Consider the following 20868-nt stretch of genomic DNA (forward strand, 5'->3'; position numbering starts at 1 on the left):
TCTAGATAGAGCAGCTCAGGCTGGTTTAATGTAGAAAATCCCGTCTAGATAGAGCAATTCAGGCTGGTTTAATGTAGAAAATCACGTCTAGATAGAGCAACTCAGGCTGGTTTAATGTAGAAAATCATGTCTAGATAGAGCAGCTCAGGCTGGTTTAATGTAGAAAATCATGTCTAGATAGAGCAGCTCAGGCTGGTTTAATGTAGAAAATCACGCCTAGATAGAGCAGCTCAGGCTGGTTTAATGTAGAAAATCCTGTCTAGATAGAGCAGCTCAGGCTGGTTTAATGTAGAAAATCACGTCTAGATAGAGCAACTCAGGCTGGTTTAATGTAGAAAATCCTGTTTAGATAGAGCAGCTCAGGCTGGTTTAATGTGGAAAATCCTGTCTAGATAGAGCAGCTCAGGCTGGTTTAATGTAGAAAATCACGCCTAGATAGAGCAGCTCAGGCTGGTTTAATGTAGAAAATCCTGTCTAGATAGAGCAGCTCAGGCTGGTTTAATGTAGAAAATCACGTCTAGATAGAGCAGCTCAGGCTGGTTTAATCTCACAACAGTTGGAAAATATTCAGTGTGATAACTATAATGTATAATATATAATATATGTAGCACTAACCAGGGTATTGTATGGGGAAAAAATAAAAGAGAACTAGCAACACTAAAAGGAGCTCTCGGTGTTTCGAGAGTAAACACACACAGTCCAGTCCAGGGAGCCCCCCCCCCACCGCTCCCCCCCTCCCCCTCCCAATATCAACTCACATATCGGTGCTCTGTTACTTTGCACCTCTGGAAAGCTTCCGACCGTCTCACACTGTGATTTATGATGTTTGTCAGATGTGAGATGGGCTTGTTCTCTCTAAGTGCTCCGAGGCCTCGGAGGTATTAGAGTGCAGTCGATTGACCCGGAGTTTTAACGGATCGGAACCGAAGACGTGCAGGAAAAACAAAGGAAACGTTTCAGGAGCGAGTGAAAGTCAAATGTTGGCAGGGGAAGAAAGAAAACAAACCCCCAAAACAACACACACTACTTAAGAAGCGTAACTATGACACCTCCGTTTCTAAACATAGAATCGTGTCACTCAGTCGTCACTGTCGTTTCTCAAACTTCATGTGAATGAATGACATGTAGCGCCGGATTATAACGATGAGTTACGTCTTTAAATGTAGAGTCAAAACTACACTGTGCTTCAAAAGAAGAAATTAATCAAATAAAGTAAAAATAAGCATGTTACTTCAAATGTTCTCACTCAGTGTGTCTTTTTAGTGGGAGGAAGATGCTCTAAAATCTGATTGTTAGAGGAGGAAGATGCTCTATAATCTGATGTTAGAGGAGGAAGATGCTCTATAATCTGATTGTTAGAGGAGGAAGATGCTCTATAATCTGATGTTAGGGGAGGAAGATGCTCTATAATCTGATGTTAGAGGAGGAAGATGCTCTATAATCTGATGTTAGGGGAGGAAGATGCTCTATAATCTGATGTTAGAGGAGGACGATGCTCTATAATCTGACGTTAGAGGAGGACGATGCTCTTATTATTATTATTGTTATTATTATTATTATCATTATTATTATTATTATTATCATTATTATTAGTATTATCATCATCATTATTATTATATTATCATTATTATTATTCTCATTCTCATTATTATTATTACTATCATCATTATATTATTATTATCATCATTATTATTGTTATTATTATTATTATCATTATTATTATATTCTCCTTATCATTATTTTATTCTCATTATCATTATTATTATTATTATTGTTATCATCATTATTATTGTTATTATTATCATTATTATTATATTCTCCTTATCATTATTTTATTCTCATTCTCATTATTATTATTATTATTGTTATCATCATTATTATTATTATTATTATCATTATTATTATATTCTCCTTATCATTATTTTATTCTAATTATCATTATTATTATTATTATTGTTATCATTATTATTGTTATTATTATTATTATTATTATTCTTATTATTATTATTTCTCCAAAGTGATCAGTACATTCCTAACGTAACTATTTTCCTAACAATAAGTCATATAAGACGTTCAGAAGTGTCCGATATCTAAACATGCGTTGTGTCTCCTGCGACCACCAGGCGTCACTGTGGGACCACAGGAAGCAGCTGCAGCGCCACAGCAGAGCCTCCGTCACTGCTGACGGAGCAGGAGTAGCGACAGCAAACAGAAAGATCGACCACTGGCGTGAAGAAACGCATTTCTCGCACATTCCACTGCGTCGGCAGTAAAAGTTTGACGAGTCACAAACACACAACTTCCCTTCAACCAACGTGGAAATGTTCCGCCGTCTTCAGCAGATTCTACACTTTGCTCAACGAAACACTCTTGATTTGAACGGAGACAAAATAACGATTAAATTATTAAAACGTAACGTCTCGCACGTTTACTGCAGCAACTCACAAAACCAAGGCGGAAGTCAGCACATCTGGCAGAGGGAACCAAACTGCCACAACTTTGTTTTGAAAGTTTCCCAAACTTCAAAGTTAAACTCTGCAGTCCGAGGGCAAAATGAGAATTTATTATTTTAGTTATCATTATTCTCATTCTTATTATGAGCAGCACTAAACCCCGCCCCCTTGCGCCTGAAGTCCCGCCCCTACACCCCTTGATGCCTTCGCCTCTAGACCCCCCATGAAGCCCCGCCCCCTGAAGCCCCGCCCCCCGACGGCAGTAAAAAATCCCCTCCTCTGCTTGTTGATACAATTAATAATGGAGCGTCTGGAGAGTTTTGAAAGGTGGACCGTTCAGGACGTGTCCCCTTTAAGACGTCTCCAGCTGAGGAAGACGTTGGTCCTCGTTATAAATAGTTACTTTCATGTGCAGTAACTAGCAGAGTACTTTAATACTTTCTGAAGAAAGAACTCGGATCTCAAACTGCTTTTCGCGGCAACTTAGAACAGTGGATGAGCCTCAAGGAGGACAAAAAATACTGTGTGTGTGTGTGTGTGTGTGTGTGTGTGTGTGTGTGTGTGTGTGTGTGTGTGTGTGTGTGTGTGTGTGTGTGTGTGTGTGTGTGTGTGTGTGTGTGTGTGTGTGTGTGTGTGTGTGTTCTACTGCAGAGGTGACAAAACTACAGCAGCTCTGAATTATTCAGTTGGAGCAGTGGGAGGTGGAGGAGAGGGTGGAGATGGATGGATGGATGGATGGATGGATGACAGACACACACACACACACACACACACACACACACACACACACACACACACACACACACACACACACACACACACACACACACACACAAACAGAAATCCTGATAAAAGCAGGAATCCTTCCTTCGTACACACAGATTCATCCGGAGTTTCAAAAAGCCGACAGACAGAATCAGCATGGTTGGTGTGCCTCCACCCCTCCACACCTCCACACCTCCACCCCTCCACCCTGTTTTATCCGGCGTGTGCGCAGGCTTCCCGCTGCCTGTCACTCACATTGAAATTCCATCTGTTTCTGCAATCTGCGACTGCAGCTGAGGAGCCGTGGAGCTTTTCCACATCTCAGGTGGAGGTGGAGGAGGAGGTGGAGGGAGGAGGAGGGAGGTGGAGGAGGAGGAAGAGGGGGAGGGAGGTGGAGGTGGAGGGAGGTGGAGGAGGAGGAGGATGGAGGAGGAGGAGGGAGGTGGAGGTGGAGGGAGGTGGAGGCGGAGGGAGGTGGAGGAGGAGGAGGAGGCGGAGGGAGGAGGAGGTGGAGGGAGGTGGAGGAGGAGGGAGGTGGAGGTGGAGGAAGAGGGGGAGGGAGGTGGAGGAGGAGGGAGGTGGAGGAGGATGGAGGAGGAGGAGGAGGAGGGAGGTGGAGGGAGGTGGAGGAGGAGGAGGAGAGAGGTGGAGGTGGAGGTGGAGGAGGAGGTGGAGGCGGAGGGAGGTGGAGGTGGAGGAGGAGGGAGGTGGAGGTGGAGGGAGGAGGAGGAGGGAGGAGGGAGGTGGAGGAGGAGGGAGTTGGAGGAGGAGGAGGAGGAGGGAGGTGGAGGTGGAGGGGGAGGAGGAGGGAGGTGGAGGGAGGTGGAGGTGGAGGGAGTTGGAGGAGGGAGGAGTAGGCAGCGGTGGAGGGAGGTGGAGGTGGAGGTGGAGGAGGAGGAGGGAGGTGGAGGTGGAGGAGGAGGAGGAGGGAGGTGGAGGTGGAGGAGGAGGGAGGTGGAGGGGGAGGGAGGTGGAGGTGGAGGTGGAGGAGGAGGAGGGAGGTGGAGGAGGAGGTGGAGGTGGAGGAGGTGGAGGTGGAGGTGGAGGAGGAGGGAGGTGGAGGTGGAGGCGGCGGTGGAGGGAGGTGGAGGTGGAGGTGGAGGGAGGTGGAGGGGGAGGGAGGTGGAGGTGGAGGAGGAGGGAGGTGGAGGGGGAGGGAGGTGGAGGTGGAGGTGGAGGAGGAGGAGGGAGGTGGAGGAGGAGGTGGAGGTGGAGGAGGGAGGTGGAGGAGGAGGAGGTGGAGGTTGTACATGGAAACCTATAATAGCATCCGGAGCCACATTGATCCCAGCAGGAGGCGATAAACATCCAGAGGATTTTAACTCTGGACCAGAATAAAGTACTGGAGTACTTTTACTTTACTCTCAGGATGTTACTTTTCTCTCATTCCTCTCATCCCTCTCATCCCTCTCCTCCCTCCCTCTCATCCCTCTCCTTCCTCCCGCTGGTTTCTGTCATCGTGACCTCGTGATGAAACAAACTCCCAGATTATCCGGAGCTCTGCTGCTCAGATTAGCAGATTAACCGAGGAGGCGTCTCGACGGAGAAACGATACACATGCTTTTTTTTTTTTTTCCGATCAGAGACCAGATTGTAGGATTGGAAGCAGGAAGAGACGAGACGAGACGAGACGAGACGAGACGAGACGAGACGAGACAGGTGTCTCCTTCCCTTTTACCTCCGTCACTCGTTCGGGCGGCGAGTGTGAGAATTTAATGGCGTGTGAGGGAGGGCGAGAATTACTCTGAGCCCCCGTGTGTGTGTGTGTGTGTGTGTGTGTGTGTGTGTGTGTGTGTGTGTGTGTGTGTGTGTCCACGAGAAGACATGATGTCATCTCATTTCATTCAACTTTGTCTCTTTGAATCTCAGAGTTAGTTTTTTTTTTTCCCCAGAAGATTTTTTTTCACCAAACAGGAAAGAAAAAGGTGGAAAAAGACGACAGATGTTAATACAAAGTAAAGCGTTAATTAAATATTGAATAAAAATTAAACAGTTCTGATGGATTAATGAGGCTTTTTAATTTAATTTGGACTTTTCTCACATTTTGAGTGTTTGATTCCCACTTGGAATTCATTATCGCGGTTTAATAAAGTGAGAAAAATATTTGAAACTCTGCTGCTGAAATGAAAGAAAATATGAAGGATAAAAAAAACAAACAACGTTAAAAAAAAAGACTAATTAAAAAAAAAAATTTGGAAATAAGGTCCAAATAAAACCAAAAAATTAAGAAAAAAAACAACCAAAATTAAAAAGACTGCAATTTAATACAATTTAATAAAAAAGATTACTGACTTTAAAAAAAAAAAAGGTTGAAATGAAAAAAATATGAAAAAAACAACCAGCATGTAAAAAATGACAAAAAAAATTACATGTACTTTGGGAAATTTAACAAAAAAGATAATTGAATGTAATAAAAGGTAGAAATGAAAAAGCTCACCTTTCACCAACACGAATAGAAAACTAGATCCATTGGATTTTTATAAGGAGAAAAATAAGCTTTCAAACAAGAAGGTGGTTTATTTCTCTCAAAAATAAATCTGTTTATTATTTTCACCCAGCTGCTTTATTGTCTCTTTATTGTCACACATCATGAATAAAATGGAAAGATATATATCTCTATATAAAAATAAATAAAAAAATCAGGTTTGGCTGAATATTTGATTCAGAATGTAATAAGAGAAAAAGACCTGAATATAAAAACCAGGGTGAAACTAATCGAGAGTTTAAAATAGCAGGAACATTGGATTGCTTTTGACAAACAGAGAAAAATCATTTAATATTGTAGAACGCCGCAGAACAACACAAAGACTTGTATTTTTAAAAAAAACCTAGTTTCAGATGAAGCAACACGAATAATTCATAAGAATATTAAAGAAAGAGGAAAAAGTTTCCTTGTTTTTAACAGAATCTTCTGGCAGTTTGATGTTTTGGGGAGTTTCTCCTGTTTGAACGGACGTCGCGGTTCAACCTTCCTGCTCTCGCATTAAAAAAAAAACCCAAAAAACTACAGGTTTTTAAACTCAACTGTTGAAGTAAATGATGAAAGGCTGAAATGGTGAAGCCGTGAATCCCGAAACCTGCTGAGGAGTTTCATTACACTATAAATATAAACAATGAGAGAACGCAGACATTCTGGCAGACTAAGTTGGATTGTTATTACGGCGACTGTCAAAATAAAAGCACCGAGTTCCAGGGGAATAACAGTCATGACACTGTGGAGGAAACTTTGTTGTGATCGTCTCTACTGAGCATGTGCAGGACCAAACACCACGGAGGCCATGAAAAAGACCTGGAGGAGGAAGAGTGAAGCGCCGCTTGGAAGAGCAGGACAGCTTGAAACTCCAGGAGCCGGAGTGAAGAGGTGGAGGAGGAGGAGGAGGAGGAGGAGGTGGAGGAGGAGGAGGAGGAGGAGGAGGAGGAGGTGGAGGTGTTTAGCGTGGGCTGCTTTGTCTGCCACTGTGTCACTTTGAAAAGCAAAACGTAGCAGTGAAAAGTGTATTTCCATGCCCCCCCCCCCCCCCCCCCCCCCCGACCCCCCCGCCCCCCCACGGCTCGGAACACGAGGCCCCGAAGGCCAATCAGAGAGGATCAGATCAACGCAGAACAAACGAGGCAGCGCTCGACTTTGCTTTGGAGATTAAATGTGTGTTCTTATGTGTTGTTCGCGCGCGGCTCCACTTGCCGTTTTCTCTGAATCCAGATGAAGGCAAACGGCCTAATCGCCACTTGGAACTCCAGTCCTTGTGATCCGCTGCCAAACTAAAGACACAGATGGCTGAGGAGTGGGAGAGGGGAAAGCCGAGGCAGGCGGCGGCGGCGGCGGCGCGGCGGCGGCGGAGGGGAGGGACGACTGCGGCGCGGCGGGAATGGAACCAGCAGTCTCAGACGTCCAGAGGACGGACTGAGTGTCTCCTGCAGTCGGTTCCACTCACTGTTGAGCTGTTTGACTACAGACAGTGAAGGAGGATGTTACCATGGCAACTTGGCCCAGGTGTGCGTGGTTCCATTACAAAAACAACCACCAGCACCCAATAGTAGGGGACGGATCCGATCCGATCCGGTCCGATCCGATCCGGTTCCGGTATCAACGTAACTCCCGGATCAGAGATCGTCTGCTTCACTGTTCCACAGGTGCTTCCCTGCCGCCGCTCCGCAAACTGTGGACTGGACTTCCCGAGGGGAGGCGGGTCCCACTGAGACGAGGAGCAACGAGTCAGGAAATCCACTCCACAGTTTGCGGCCGGCCGGCCAGCCAGCAGGCTAACGTCGCGGCGCCGTGCGGCTGCTGTTCGTGACGCCGCGTCGCCGTTTGGACGTATTTTACACTCAGAACGCTGCAAAGCAACGGCGTGGAAGTTTGTGAAGCCGTCGCACGGGCGCCGCCGTTTTCAAACGCCAGCTGGCGCTGACCGGCTGCAGCGGGCGATTCACACCCCCGTGACGCTGCGTCCTCCTCCACGCTAAACTCCGAAAATAGTGCCAACGGTTGGAGCCGCTTCAGAGCTGGAAACATTCTGCTGCTGCTGCGTTGAGAAAGAATTTCTCTGAGGTTTTAAAGATAGAACTGGTTTATTAGAGGTGATGACGTCACGCAGACCCGCCACATTGTCCACATTGTCCTCATTGTCCACATTGTCCACATTGTCCTCATTGTCCACGTGGAACTAAAATACTCTGTCCTGCTTCCTTTTCTGACCTTCTACTAACCTCAAGTTGCCTTTTGAGAGAAAACATGCAAACATTCCTACATTTCCTACTTCACCGTGGAGACGAGTTGATTACTGCCTCGTATAAAATCAACAACAATCATAATCACAATAATAATAATATTAAAGCAAACAGCTCCGGTATCGGAATAGTGTCGGTATCGGCAGATATCCAAATGCAGGTATCGGGACTGAAAGTGAAAAAAATGTGGATCGTGCATCGCTCTCCCGACATCGAGACGACGTCGTTTTCCGAGCGTTGCCGTTTCAACGCAAAACGTTTCTGAAATGAAAAATGTAAAAAAAACGAAGCGTCACTCGAAACCTTGTGGTGGAAACCGTAAGGCCGCCGTACGCTCCCATCAGAACCAGCAGGAAAGTTTGGTTGCAACGTAGGCCAGCGGTCAAACTCGCAGGCCACGCCCCCTCGCCACAGGTCACGCCCCCTCGCCACAGGCCACGCCCCCTCACCACAGGCCACGGCAGTTCGTTGTTTTATTTCTTAGTCAACAGAGAGAAAATACAGATGTTTACACTCTGTTTACACACAGCTGATCTTTAGAGTCTGCCGACTTTCTACAGGTATGAAGAACAGCTGTTGCCACGGTAACCTGGTTCCTGTGATGTTCACCCCCCCCCCCCCCCCCCCCCACCCCCCCTACCAGGAGCAGGAAGTGTGCTTTTCAACTCCACTGATTTCAAATCAAACACTAGAGGAAACAAGTGAACTCCCTCAAGTCACACCCCAGTTCTAGGAGGATAAAACTGAGAGAGAGAGAGAGAGGGAGAGAGAGAGAGAGAGAGAGAGAGAGAGAGAGAGAGAGAGAGCGCGCTCTGGTCCGACCCGGGAGCCGGAGTCCAGTCCGCTCCGCTTCGCTCCGGTTCACATCTTTGATCCTCTGAAGCCCAAATGTTGAAAATTTCATCGTCAAACTTCAAACGACTGGACTGTTATGCAACAGCCAGTAGCCTGACGATGCTTTTCCCCGGCCTGGTGGGGGGGGGAGGAGGAGGAGGGAGGGGGGAGGGGGGCACCGCAGGGCGCCGTACGCCCCCCTGCTCTCCGGCCACAGCCGGATCGATGAGCGGAGAGGAGGAGGAGGAGGAAGAACGAATCAGAAAGCAGGAGAGACGGAGAAAAACAGAGGTTGCAGTGATTGAATGGAGGAGGAGGAGGAAGGTGAGAGTCCCTCCTCACCCCCCCCCCCCCCCCCCCCGCCGACACACAACACGCTCTGATGAAATAATCACACACACACACACACACACACACACACACACACACACACACACACACACACACACACACACACACACACACACACACACACCTCAAAACCAGTTTTCTAGCAGGGGAGCTGCAGCAGCCGTGGTTAAATCATCTCCTCCTGTGTGTGTGTGTGTGTGTGTGTGTGTGTGTGTGTGTGTGTGTGTGTGTGTGTGTGTGTGTGTGTGTGTGTGTGTGTTTGAAAACATGAAGAAGAGTAGAAGCACAGCACAGCCTAGTGGTAGAAACACTCAGAACGCCCGGGGAAGAAGGAGAGGAGGAGGAGGGAGAAGAAGAAGAGGAAGCAGAGGAAGAGGAGAGGGAAGAAGAGGAAGAGGAGGAGGAAGAAGAAGAGGAAGAGGAGGAGGAAGAAGAGGAGAAGGAAGAAGAGGAAGAGGAGAAGGAAGAAGAGGAAGAGGAGGAGGAAGAAGAGGAGAAGGACGAAGAGGAAGAAGAGGAGGGGGAAGAAGAGGAGGAGGAAGAAGAGGGAGAGTAGGAGGAAGAAGAGGAGTGGGAAGAAGAAGAGGAGGAGGAGGAAGAAGAAGAGGAAGAGGAAGAGGAGGAAGAGGAGAAGGAAGAGGAGAAGGAGGAGGAAGAGGAGGTGGAGGAAGAGGAAGAGGTGGAAGAGGAAGAGGAGGAGGAAGAGGGTCACTTCAGCCTTCTTCCTCTCAAATCAAGTCTTTTACGTGTTTCAGAATAAAACATGTAACCTCTGACCCACCGTGTTGTTAAAACTAGAACGACTTGGCGCCGTGGCAACAGACGTCAACTTCCTGTCCCGGCGAGGAGAGGCTGTCAGGAGTCCCAGCATGCACTGGGGCAGCCGGGGGGGCAATATGGGATATGGGACGATTAAAAAAAACAAACATTCATGCTGCTTGCTGCTTTTAATCGCCACCGACGGGCAACAGTTGAGTTAAACGTAAAGTTTTTCAGCCTCCGGATGCAAAGAATCAACAAAAACAAAACTGACGTCGAGATTCTAGAAAGTTTACGACGTCGATTCACGACACAAGTTTTGTGTTTTCACTTGAACAACTTATTACCAGTAATCTATAACTAATATTAACCTACTTTGTCTGTGTGTACGACATGAACACTATATATATATATATATATATATAAAACTGTATAACTGTAATGGATTGTTTATAATCTATATATATATAGAAAACAATAATAGTTCTACTATAGAAGTCGTGCTTCCTTCTCTTTCTAACAGGCGACACAGCGAAGTGTTTTTCCCTCTTCACTTCTATAAACGCATCTTTTTTTATCGTTTCCTTATAACAAAAAGAGTTTGTTTTAAATAATGTTGTTATAAGACGTGTAGCAGTATTATAATACATTATTATAATGTATTATAATATTATTATAAAATCCCACGCAAACGACAAATCCAAAATCAACTCAAATCCAGAAAATCTACATACGAGCACAATTTTAAATGCAGTACACGTGTTATACAACCACGTGCCTCCAGCGACACAGGGAATATGAACGACTGGATGTTAGAAGCTTATTTGATTCCAGCTCTACGACTGGAACTCAGCTACTCTTTAACCGTAATCGTCCTTCATTTTAACGTGATTGGAAGAAATTCAGTGTTTTTATTGCGGTTTTTACACAAAGTCCCACAATGCACTGCTTCGCCTCCATCATGCGAACGTACGATAATGTTGTTGTTGTTTTTCCCGCAGTCCCATTAAGATGAATGATAAACACAAGCTGACGTGTCGTCCTTCTTCCAGTGACTCCTTCTCTTCTCTCGCCGGCGTCTCAAGTAAAGATTCGCTGATCCTGGATCAGAAGAAGTACGCCGGCGTTTTGTGTCTGTGAAGCGGCGTCCTGCTGTGAAGGAGGCGTGGCGAAGGCCGTTCAGACGGAGAGAACGACGCATGCTGCCAAATTAGAGATCCTCCAAACGTGGAGGGTTTTTTTTTTTTTTAATCTGCACCAACTGTTCAAACAGGCGTCGGACCAGAAACACGACGCCGCCGTCAAAGTCCCACGGCGGCGTTTCCTCAACACCGCCGCATATTTATTTCATAAGCTGCTGAAGCATTTATGATGATTTCATTGTTTGTTGTTGTTCTTTTTTTGTTTTACCTTTGTGTCTGAAAGCGATGAACGGTGTTTCTGAAGGATTCACATTTGGAAAAGAAAAGCTTGAAACCGCAAAGCGGTTGAGGAGTTTTTATAAAAGACATACAAGTAGGAAAAAAAAACAAAAAAAAAAACTATAGAAATTCAAAAAGCCTTTGAATGTCACATAAATATGTAAATAAAAAAGTGTTATATGAGATCAAACACGGTTAAATACAGTTTCCCAATAGAACAATAGAGTAACAAGATGTCTTGACCACCTGTCAATCACTGTCGCCATGACAACACAACCTGCTGTGCAGCAGTGAGTAGAGAAGAGAAGAGAAGATACGGTGGTTCGATCAGCGGTGGGGTTCGAACCGGTGAACCTTCAATCTGTTCCTCTGATGTCTGAGCCTCAACTCCACCTCCAGTCACACCGTGTGTGTGTGTGTGTGTGTGTGTGTGTGTGTGTGTGTGTGTGTGTGTGTGTGTGTGTGTGTACCTGTCTGATGGGCTCGGGGACTCGGTAGCGGCAGCAGCAGTGTGTGAGGCGGACGGCCGTCTCCAGGCTGATCTTGTGACCCACTGACACGTAAACCGGCTTCGAGCTTTTGTCTGAACTTCTCAACGCCTGGAAGAGGAAAAAAGAATCAAATAAAAATAAAGACAGTTTTCAACCTCCGGCCGTCCCTCGTCCTCCAGATTGAAAACGCCGCCGTAACGACCGACTTTCAGCCAAGGAGGGGGGGGGGGGGGGGGGGGTGGGGGGGGGCAACAAGAGTTTGATATAAAAAAACCAACAAAAAAAACATGTTTGTTGACGTCCTGCACCCTGAGTCCTGCGTCTTGAGTCCTGCGTCTTGAGTCCTGCACCCTGAGTCCTGAGTCCTGCGTCTTGAGTCCTGCGTCCTGTGTCTTGAGTCCTGCACCCTGAGTCCTGAGTCCTGCGTCCTGCACCCTGAGTCCTGCACCCTGAGTCCTGAGTCCTGTGTCTTGAGTCCTGCACCCTGAGTCCTGAGTCCTGCGTCCTGTGTCTTGAGTCCTGCACCCTGAGTCCTGCGTCTTGAGTCCTGCACCCTGAGTCCTGCACCCTGAGTCCTGAGTCCTGCGTCCTGCGTCCTGCACCGAGTCCTGCGTCCTGCACCCTGAGTCCTGCGTCCTGCGTCTTGAGTCCTGCACCCTGAGTCCTGTGTCTTGAGTCCTGCACCCTGAGTCCTGAGTCCTGTGTCTTGAGTCCTGCACCCTGAGTCCTGCGTCTTGAGTCCTGCACCCTGAGTCCTGCGTCCTGCACCCTGAGTCCTGAGTCCTGCGTCCTGCACCGAGTCCTGCGTCCTGCACCCTGAGTCCTGCGTCTTGAGTCCTGCACCCTGAGTCCTGCGTCCTGCACCCTGAGTCCTGCGTCTTGAGTCCTGCACCCTGAGTCCTGCGTCTTGAGTCCTGCATCCTGAGTCCTGCGTCCTGCGCCGTACCTTCCCCAGCACCTTGCCCGAGGCGTCCTCCAGCGGGAAACTGTCTCCTCCTCTCTGCAGAGCGGCGACCTGCAGGAAACACAAACACATCAAAAGACGTGCGACACACCAAAGCTAACAACAACAACAACAACAAACAAACAACCACGAGGCGCCGTCCACCTCCCCCGCCGGCTCTTTTGACCTCGGCTTTCGTGCCTCAAACCTGCTGAGTCAGCGTTTCACACGACGCAGAGCGGCTCAGCGTCCAAATGCAGGAAAAAGTGAAAAAGTTTCACTGCGGCAGAGAAAATAAACACAAAGTTTCTGCCGGAACGCTTCTGAAGCAGAAATGAGAAAACGGATCGTCTCCAGCAGGAGAATCCAGTCAGTCTGACGGATTATTTCACAACGTTTGACGCCTGTTGGTCACTTCCTTTTTAAAATCCACCAAACTTTTACAATAAATAAGGATTAATGTGTTTTTGGGCAAACAAATGTGAGCAAGTGGGATGTGAGGTTTCATTGTTTATATTGTTGTTGTACCAGTTTAAATTCAAATGTCTCTCTTTTCCTTTATTTTTATTTGTCTGTTCAAATTAAAGTGTCGTTCTGTTCCCACACGTGGAACACGAGCTTCTCCTGTGGATTAGAATCAATAAAATATAAGAGATTATTAATCTCTGCATTAACCGGGAATGTATTAATTCCTCTTTAAAATGGAAACAAGGTGCAAAACTTATTCTTTCTGTTTTAAATCAAATTTGTGCTGAGTTAAGGAAAAAAAAAAAAAATCCCGAAGTGAGCAGCAAACTTTCTTCCCTGGAAGCTTTCGAATCTTCAGCTCGGTTACAAGGAAGACGATTCTGTGCGGTGATCGTTGTGTCGTCGTGTCACACTGGCTGGATTAATCTGGATTAATCTGGATTAGTCTGGATTACAGTGGCTCTGGGTAAATGATATCACTCGACTTCGCCGCCCGCGGCACCAGTAGAGTGACGACGTCTATTTTCTACCTTCATTTTCTTCTTTCAGATGAAAACAGCAAAAGAAAGTGGAAAAAAAAAAAGAAGTATTTTCTCATTCTGGTGGACCTCAAGGATCCTAAAGCTGTGGAGGTGGTGGGCGGCGTCTCCGTGGCGACGGTGAGCCTCGGCGGGTCAGAAACGCCCGCCAGCACAAGATTAGAGGTCGTAATGTTGTTTAGAGTGAACGCTAATAAAAAAAAAAGCCCAAAATAAAGATTTTCCTTTCTTTTTTAATTCGATGAGTCATCAAAGACTTTGAGGCTTTATTCTTCACGATCGCTGGTTTGTTTCCTGGCGGGAACTAAAGTTTTTTTTGCCCGGAGGGTCGAAGAGACGACACAAAGTCGCGGGAGCCGCGGTGACGGCGGCGCCGCTGCAGGTGGCTGGGCGGCGATGACGGGAGTTTAGCCTCGTGATGGATGGAGTGTCTCCTCGACTATGACTGATTACTGCAAGCAGCCAGCGGGGGTGGGGGGGGGGGGGGGCGATGCCGTGTGTGTGTGTGTGTGTGCGAGTCGGACTGGAGCCAGAACAGCAGAAGAAGTCAGAACCGCGGCGCAGGTCATCAATAACACACCAGTTTGAGTTTGAGCCAAATGATCAGCGAGACGGAGAAAGACAAAGAGACACAGAGGAGGAGAGGAAGAGATGAAAGAGATGAAAGGGGAGGGGGTGAGAGGCAAAGACAAACGGAAGAAGAAAAGAAAAGAGGTTTTGAAAAAATCTGCTATCACAGAGAAGTGGAGAGTTCAGAGAGAACCGACTGTCCAAGACTGGACCCTCATAATAATAATGGACATTTGCAAAATGGGGAAAATTTGTCGAACTCTGTGGGAAAAATAAGCCAAACTATGTCCGCCTGAGAATAAATAGATTAATCTGCTTTTAACTGCCAGGAAAACTGCAGACTGAAATGGAGGCTTTTGTTTATACGTCGTTTTCACTTGAATTTTTTTTATGTATAATTACTTGAGTTAATCTCAGTCTAAGTATTGATATAAGTCTACACTTGTTTTACTCTCTGGATGTTCAGTGGTTCATTTTCTTTTTATTGTTTTCCTTAATTAAAAAAATGGGATGGAGACAAAAAAGTTGGTCTTTGTTTGGCAAATTGAGCCGTTTCTTATCTTTCAATAAAACCATAAGCAAAAGAAAAGAAAAGAGGTTTTGTTCCTTTGAGTCTCTAGAAAAAAGAAACACTTTGATCCAGAAAGTCATCAAAGTCATCAAAGTAATGAGGACGACTTTATATTGTTAATAGAGGCTACAGAGTTTCACATTGTAACATTTTCAGGTGGTGGTGTGACGCCAGATGTTTCCAAAGACAAAAGTGTGTCTTGGCTCAAAAAGGTTGAAAAACACTGATCTAGAAGCTTCACACCTTTTCTCTCCAGGTTTACACAGAGAGTTCTTCCACCTGTGGCGACACCCCCCCCCCCCCCCCCCCCCTTCCATCCCCCTCCCCCCAAGTGTAAATTGCTTTTAGAAACTGTGTCAGCTGACGACGTCGCTGGAAGTCTGAGGTTTAACCGAGTAAAGCAGAGAATCAAGAGGCTAATCTCGTTTCTGCGAAGCTACATTTCCTTAAATATGGCGGGGAGTCTGATGTGGCTGGAGTTTCGCGGAATACAAAGCTAATTTTTTATTTTTTTTCCCAGCCATCACTCGGGACGCCGAGGCGCCTGGAGAACAATTCGCCACGGCGGGGAGGTTTAACGTTTCAAACACCGGCTGAAGCAACCGCCGCGCCGCCCGATAGCCATCGTGACCGCGGAGCTCGCGGGTTGGAAACGGCGAGGCGAGCAAACAGATCGGATTGCTCGCTGCAGCTCTTTCATCTTTTTTTGTTTCCCTCGACGCCAGCGAGGCGGATCGAGGCCGACGGATGGACTCAATCGAGTTACGGTGTCGGGTGACGACGTGAACGCCGCGGACACTGTCAAGCAGATGACGTTAACACGCCCGCTAATCGCGTTAGCGGCGTGTTAGCGGGAGCCGCCGCCGTCGCTCCGCTCGGGCTCTTTGAGAAACTTTTTTTTTTTTTTTAACTCTCATCTTTCAGACTGCGGCAAAAATAATGAAGTCCTGCTCACCGACGACTCGGTTCGACCGCCGGTAAGTAAGTAAGTAAGTAAAATTTTGCTATAAAGCGCTTTTCACAGATAAAAATCAAAGTGCTGTACAGGAGAAAAGGTAAAAACAATATAAAATGTATATACATGTCTAAAATTTAAAGTGACAATAGTGAAAAACCATGGGTAACCGTGACAACGGCGGGTTTGAAGCGAACCGGCTGCGTGCGGTTAGCACGGCGGGCCGTGAGGGGGCGCTGTTGGTCGTTTTCGTAATGAGAGCACATCTGCACGTGTGCAGAGAAGAACACGCTGTAAAACGTCAACGAGATGGAGAGAAGCTGGAAGTCAAGTGTTCTGACGACGAGTCGTTTGGAGGAGGAGCTCAAAGTAGAAAACATGCCGGGAGTCACGCCGCCATGTTTGCTACTCGCACGTGAGCAGAGGAACTATTTACCGCGGCGGAGGTGGAGGTGGAGGTGGAGGTGGAGGTGCGCCAAATAGCCACATGACCGACCGAAGAACGACACGGGTTTCAAGCACTTCTGTTGTTTCCGTGGAAACGGACGTTGTCTTAAACGTGGCTGAGTGAATGTGAAACTTTTCTAGAATGTCGCCCCCCCCCACCACACACACACACACACACACACCCACACACACACCCTCCAGCCGGTTTGACTCTAAACACTGTTCTGCTCCGGTCACGGAGCTGCAGGAGGAAACAAAAGCCGACATTTGCATAATAATGAAACCGCCGTTCCTCCGTCCCGCCGGAACACTTTGACCAATCGCTGCTCGTTCCACCTGGATTTTATATTCCAAACGCCGCATTAGCATTAGCAACACGAGCCGGGGCACTGGCGTGCAGTACAAGTCACAACACACACACACACACACACACACACACACACACACACACACACACACACACACACACACACACACACACACACACACACACACACACACACACACACACACACACACACACAGTAGGCCTCGACGGAGGACGAGGCGTCGCCTCACTTCCTCTTTGACATCGATTTGTTTTCAAAAGCAGGAGAATGAAACAAACGAGAAACGTGATCAAGTGCAAACAAATAAATATTTCATCTACTAACACGCCCACACACACACACACACACACACACATACGCGTACCCAGAAACACACACACAGGAGGTCAGGAGGGTCAAACAAACGACTGGAGGGCCAAACGTGAACAAACACATTAATTCAGCTGGTGTTTCAGTGTTTCAGTGTTTTTAGTGAGATCGATGGAGGAGGAGGAGGAGGAGGAGGAGGCGGAGTGGATGGAGGGATGATCCACTGTCGGAGGAGAAGAACAAAAAGAAGAACAACAACAACAACAAGCTGAAAACGATCTGATTTCACTTCTGCACACTTCGCCTCATTCAGAAAAAAGCCTAAAAGAAAAAAGTCAGATCCATTCAACATTTGGTATTTTTTGTAAATATGAGACTTGGGAATAACGTGACTGAATCTGTCGCCATGGCAACCAATGGATTACGAGGCTGTTCGATCCACCGCACCACCGCTTCCATCCGTCGCCGTGGTCGCTTGAATTGCTTCATGTTGTCACTGTTTGACTCAGATGTACACATTTGATCATTTCTATGTGACCCCGCCCCCCCCTGACCTTTGACCTCCAACTGCGAGCCGAGGTGATGATGTCATGTCGCATATCAGCGGATGAAGAATTGAAAACGGAACGTTTTGGTGTCGGTTTGACATCAATCGGATTAAAACTGACCGAGTTATAAAGGAAATATGCTTTTGACCTTTACGTGACCTCGACCTTGACCTTTGACCCGGTCGCTCTCAAATTCGAATCGATTGGTCCTTGGATGTTGACAAATCACCCCTGAAACGTTCATGCGATTCGGGTTCATAGTTTTTGCGATAAATATAAATACATACATAGAAACCAATAAAGTAATAAATAAGTAAATAAATGAACAGTGCTCATCATTGACGTGTCAATATGAACCTCAGTCTGTACGAATGTATGTTTGATGTGTTTCTCATGAACTTGTAGCAATGAGAGGACGCCGCTCCTCACCTGTGATTGGTGCTCGCCGCTCTTCTGCACGCCGCCCACGTGCAGCAGGTTTTTGGCCACGCCCACACAGGGCAGTCCAGACAAGACGCCCAGGTGACAGGCCAGGCCGAACTCTGCTGGGACACAGTGACCAGACTGACCAGGACTGACCAGACTGACCAGGACTGACCAGGACTGACCAGGACCGATCAGGACAGACCAAGACTGACCAGGACTGACCAGGACGGACCAGGACTGACCGGGACTGATCAGGACGGACCAAGACTGATCAGGACTGACCGGGACTGATCAGGACGGACCAAGACTGACCAGGACTAACCAGGACAGACCAAGACTGACCGGGACTGATCAGGACTGACCGGGACTGATCAGGACGGACCAAGACTGATCAGGACTGACCGGGACTGATTCAGGACTGACCAGGACGGACCAAGACTGATCAGGACTGACCGGGACTGATTCAGGACTGACCGGGACTGATCAGGACGGACCAAGACTGATCAGGACTGACCGGGACTGATTCAGGACTGACCAGGACGGACCAAGACTGATCAGGACTGACCGGGACTGATTCAGGACTGACCGGGACTGATTCAGGACTGACCAGGACGGACCAAGACTGATCAGGACTGACCGGGATTGATCAGGACAGACCAAGACTGATCAGGACTGACCAAGACTGATCAGGACGGACCAAGACTGATCAGGACTGACCGGGACTGATTCAGGACTGACCAGGACGGACCAAGACTGATCAGGACTGACCAGGACTGATTCAGGACTGACCGGGACTGACCAGGACGGACCAAGACTGACCAGGACTGATTCAGGACTGACCGGGACTGACCAGGACGGACCAAGACTGACCAGGATGTCAATACCTCATCAAAATATCATTAATATCTCATCAATATCTGATCAATACATCAACATAACATCATTAATATCTTGTCAATACTTCATCAATATATAATCAACATCTCATCAATACAACCAATAAAACCTTATAGACTTTTTAACGTGGAGCTCACCTCGGTAGTGAAAGAGACCGTTCCCATCCACAAACACCACCTGAAACACACACACACACACACACACACACACACACACACACACACACACACACACACACACACACACACACGCACACACACACACACACGTTTGACTCCTCTAACATCCCCATAAATTTCAGACTCCTCCCACATTACCAAATATTAGACTCCACCCACATTCCTAAAAGTTTGACTCCGCCCACATCCCCTAAACTTTAAACTCCACCCACATCCCCTAAATGTTGGTCTCCGCCCACATTGCAAAAAGTCTGACTCCGCCCCCCCACCCCTAAACATTAGACTCCGCCCACATTCTCCACGGTTTGCAGGTGAAGCGAGGCTCAGACCTGCGGCAGGAGGTGCGGCCGCTCGGCCTCCAGCCGCCGCAGGGCGTCCAGCAGGGACGGCGTCTCCCTGAAGGCAAGGAAGCCGGCGACGTAGGGCGCCGTCAGGGTCACCATGCGACAGTCCTCGTACAGCAGCTGCAGGAAGAGACGGAGCGTCTGGTCACACCGAGCTCCTCCACCCTCTGACCCCGGGACCACAGGGACCTCCAGCCGGGGTCAACAACAACAAACTGCAGCAGGTCGGCTCAGGTGTTTAGAACCTCTAAAGAACCTCTAAAGAACCTCTACAGCAGCGTTTTTCAACCGCTGCTCCGCGGCACTCTGGTGTTTCCGCGGGATCTCGTCAGGTGAGCCGTGGGAAATGATCACATTTCACATTATTTTCTAAAAAACAGTTGCAGAGTAATCATGTATAAATCCTCTTCACCACTAGAGGGCAGCACAGAACTTTGCAGGTGAAATGTAAAGTGACAGACGTCAGTGTGGTTCATCTCCACCTCCTGCTACCATCTTGTATCAAAGTACTGTGTCAGTGACAGTGATGGAGAAGTTTTTGAAAAGGAAGAATGTGAACCAGGATCTCAGCTCTTCATCCATCAGGTCCAGGTTTCACACTGAGGGAGGCACTATTAAAAAAAGTACTTTGTTTCTGGATTTACTGGATTCCTGTTGATAAAACTTTGATGAGAAAGACTTTATATTGTTAATAGAGGCTACAGAGTTTCACATTTTAACATTTTCAGGTGGTGGTGGTGTGCCTCCAGAAAAGGCTCAAAAAGGTTGAAAAACACTGGCCTAAAGAACCTCTAAAGAACCTCTACAGGAAGAACCCGGGTCGGCGGCTTGACACCAGATGAAAGCTTCTCATTTTCACCTCAAAAGAAGGTTTTTCTGAATCACAAAGAGTTTTTTTTAATGAAGGTTTCAGGAAAACTGCTGCTGTTCCAACTTGTCACCACCAGAGGGCGGCAGAGCAGGTGAAGAGTGGCGGTGGATGAGGCCGTTTCCCTCCAGGTGTGTGTGTGTGAGGTGTGTGTGTAGGGGGGGGGGGGTGTAATTACCTCCAGGCCGGGGTAGCTGAGCACCACCAGCTGAGCGCAGGCGTTCACGTCGTCCCCCTTGATGAAGGACAGGTCGACCCCCCCGACCCGCTGCAGCCCCGAGAAGTCTGGACTCCTCTGCCAGGCCTCGGTGTCCTCGAGGACCAGGAGCTGTCTCAGCCTGGACTGCTCACTGACACACACACACACACACACACACACACACACACACACACACACACACACACACACACACACACACACACACCACACACACACACACACACACACACACACACACACACACACACACACACACACACACACACACGGTTGAACGTGTTTAAAAATCATTAAATTCATTTAAACTGTGTGCCACCCGGTAACATGAATAAATCTGACACCAAAGTGATTTAAATACACATTATTGTGTGTGTGTGTGTGTGTGTGTGTGTGTGTGTGTGCTGACCTCTCCCACCGGGTGACCAGCTCCTCTCCAGCGGGAGCAGCGTTCAT

The 20868-nt window shown here is 47.6% G+C and overlaps 1 protein-coding gene across 1 annotated transcript in view; it reads right to left on the minus strand.

Moving 5' to 3' along the window:
* The window catches only part of LOC308149221 (endonuclease V-like), a gene marked incomplete at its 5' end in the record, with an annotated part of 27671 nt that extends 6803 nt beyond the window's left edge, over positions 1–20868 (minus strand). The window contains 7 exons of the mRNA XM_080520898.1: positions 11782–11910; positions 12749–12817; positions 17911–18023; positions 18942–18981; positions 19313–19447; positions 20374–20545; positions 20822–20868. Coding sequence (XP_080377024.1) covers positions 11782–11910; positions 12749–12817; positions 17911–18023; positions 18942–18981; positions 19313–19447; positions 20374–20545; positions 20822–20868 — 705 coding nt within the window. The remainder of the gene's footprint in view (positions 1–11781; positions 11911–12748; positions 12818–17910; positions 18024–18941; positions 18982–19312; positions 19448–20373; positions 20546–20821) is intronic.

The sequence above is a fragment of the Blennius ocellaris genome (genome assembly GCF_963422515.1).
Source record: "Blennius ocellaris genome assembly, chromosome: 3".
NCBI lineage: Eukaryota > Metazoa > Chordata > Actinopteri > Blenniiformes > Blenniidae > Blennius > Blennius ocellaris.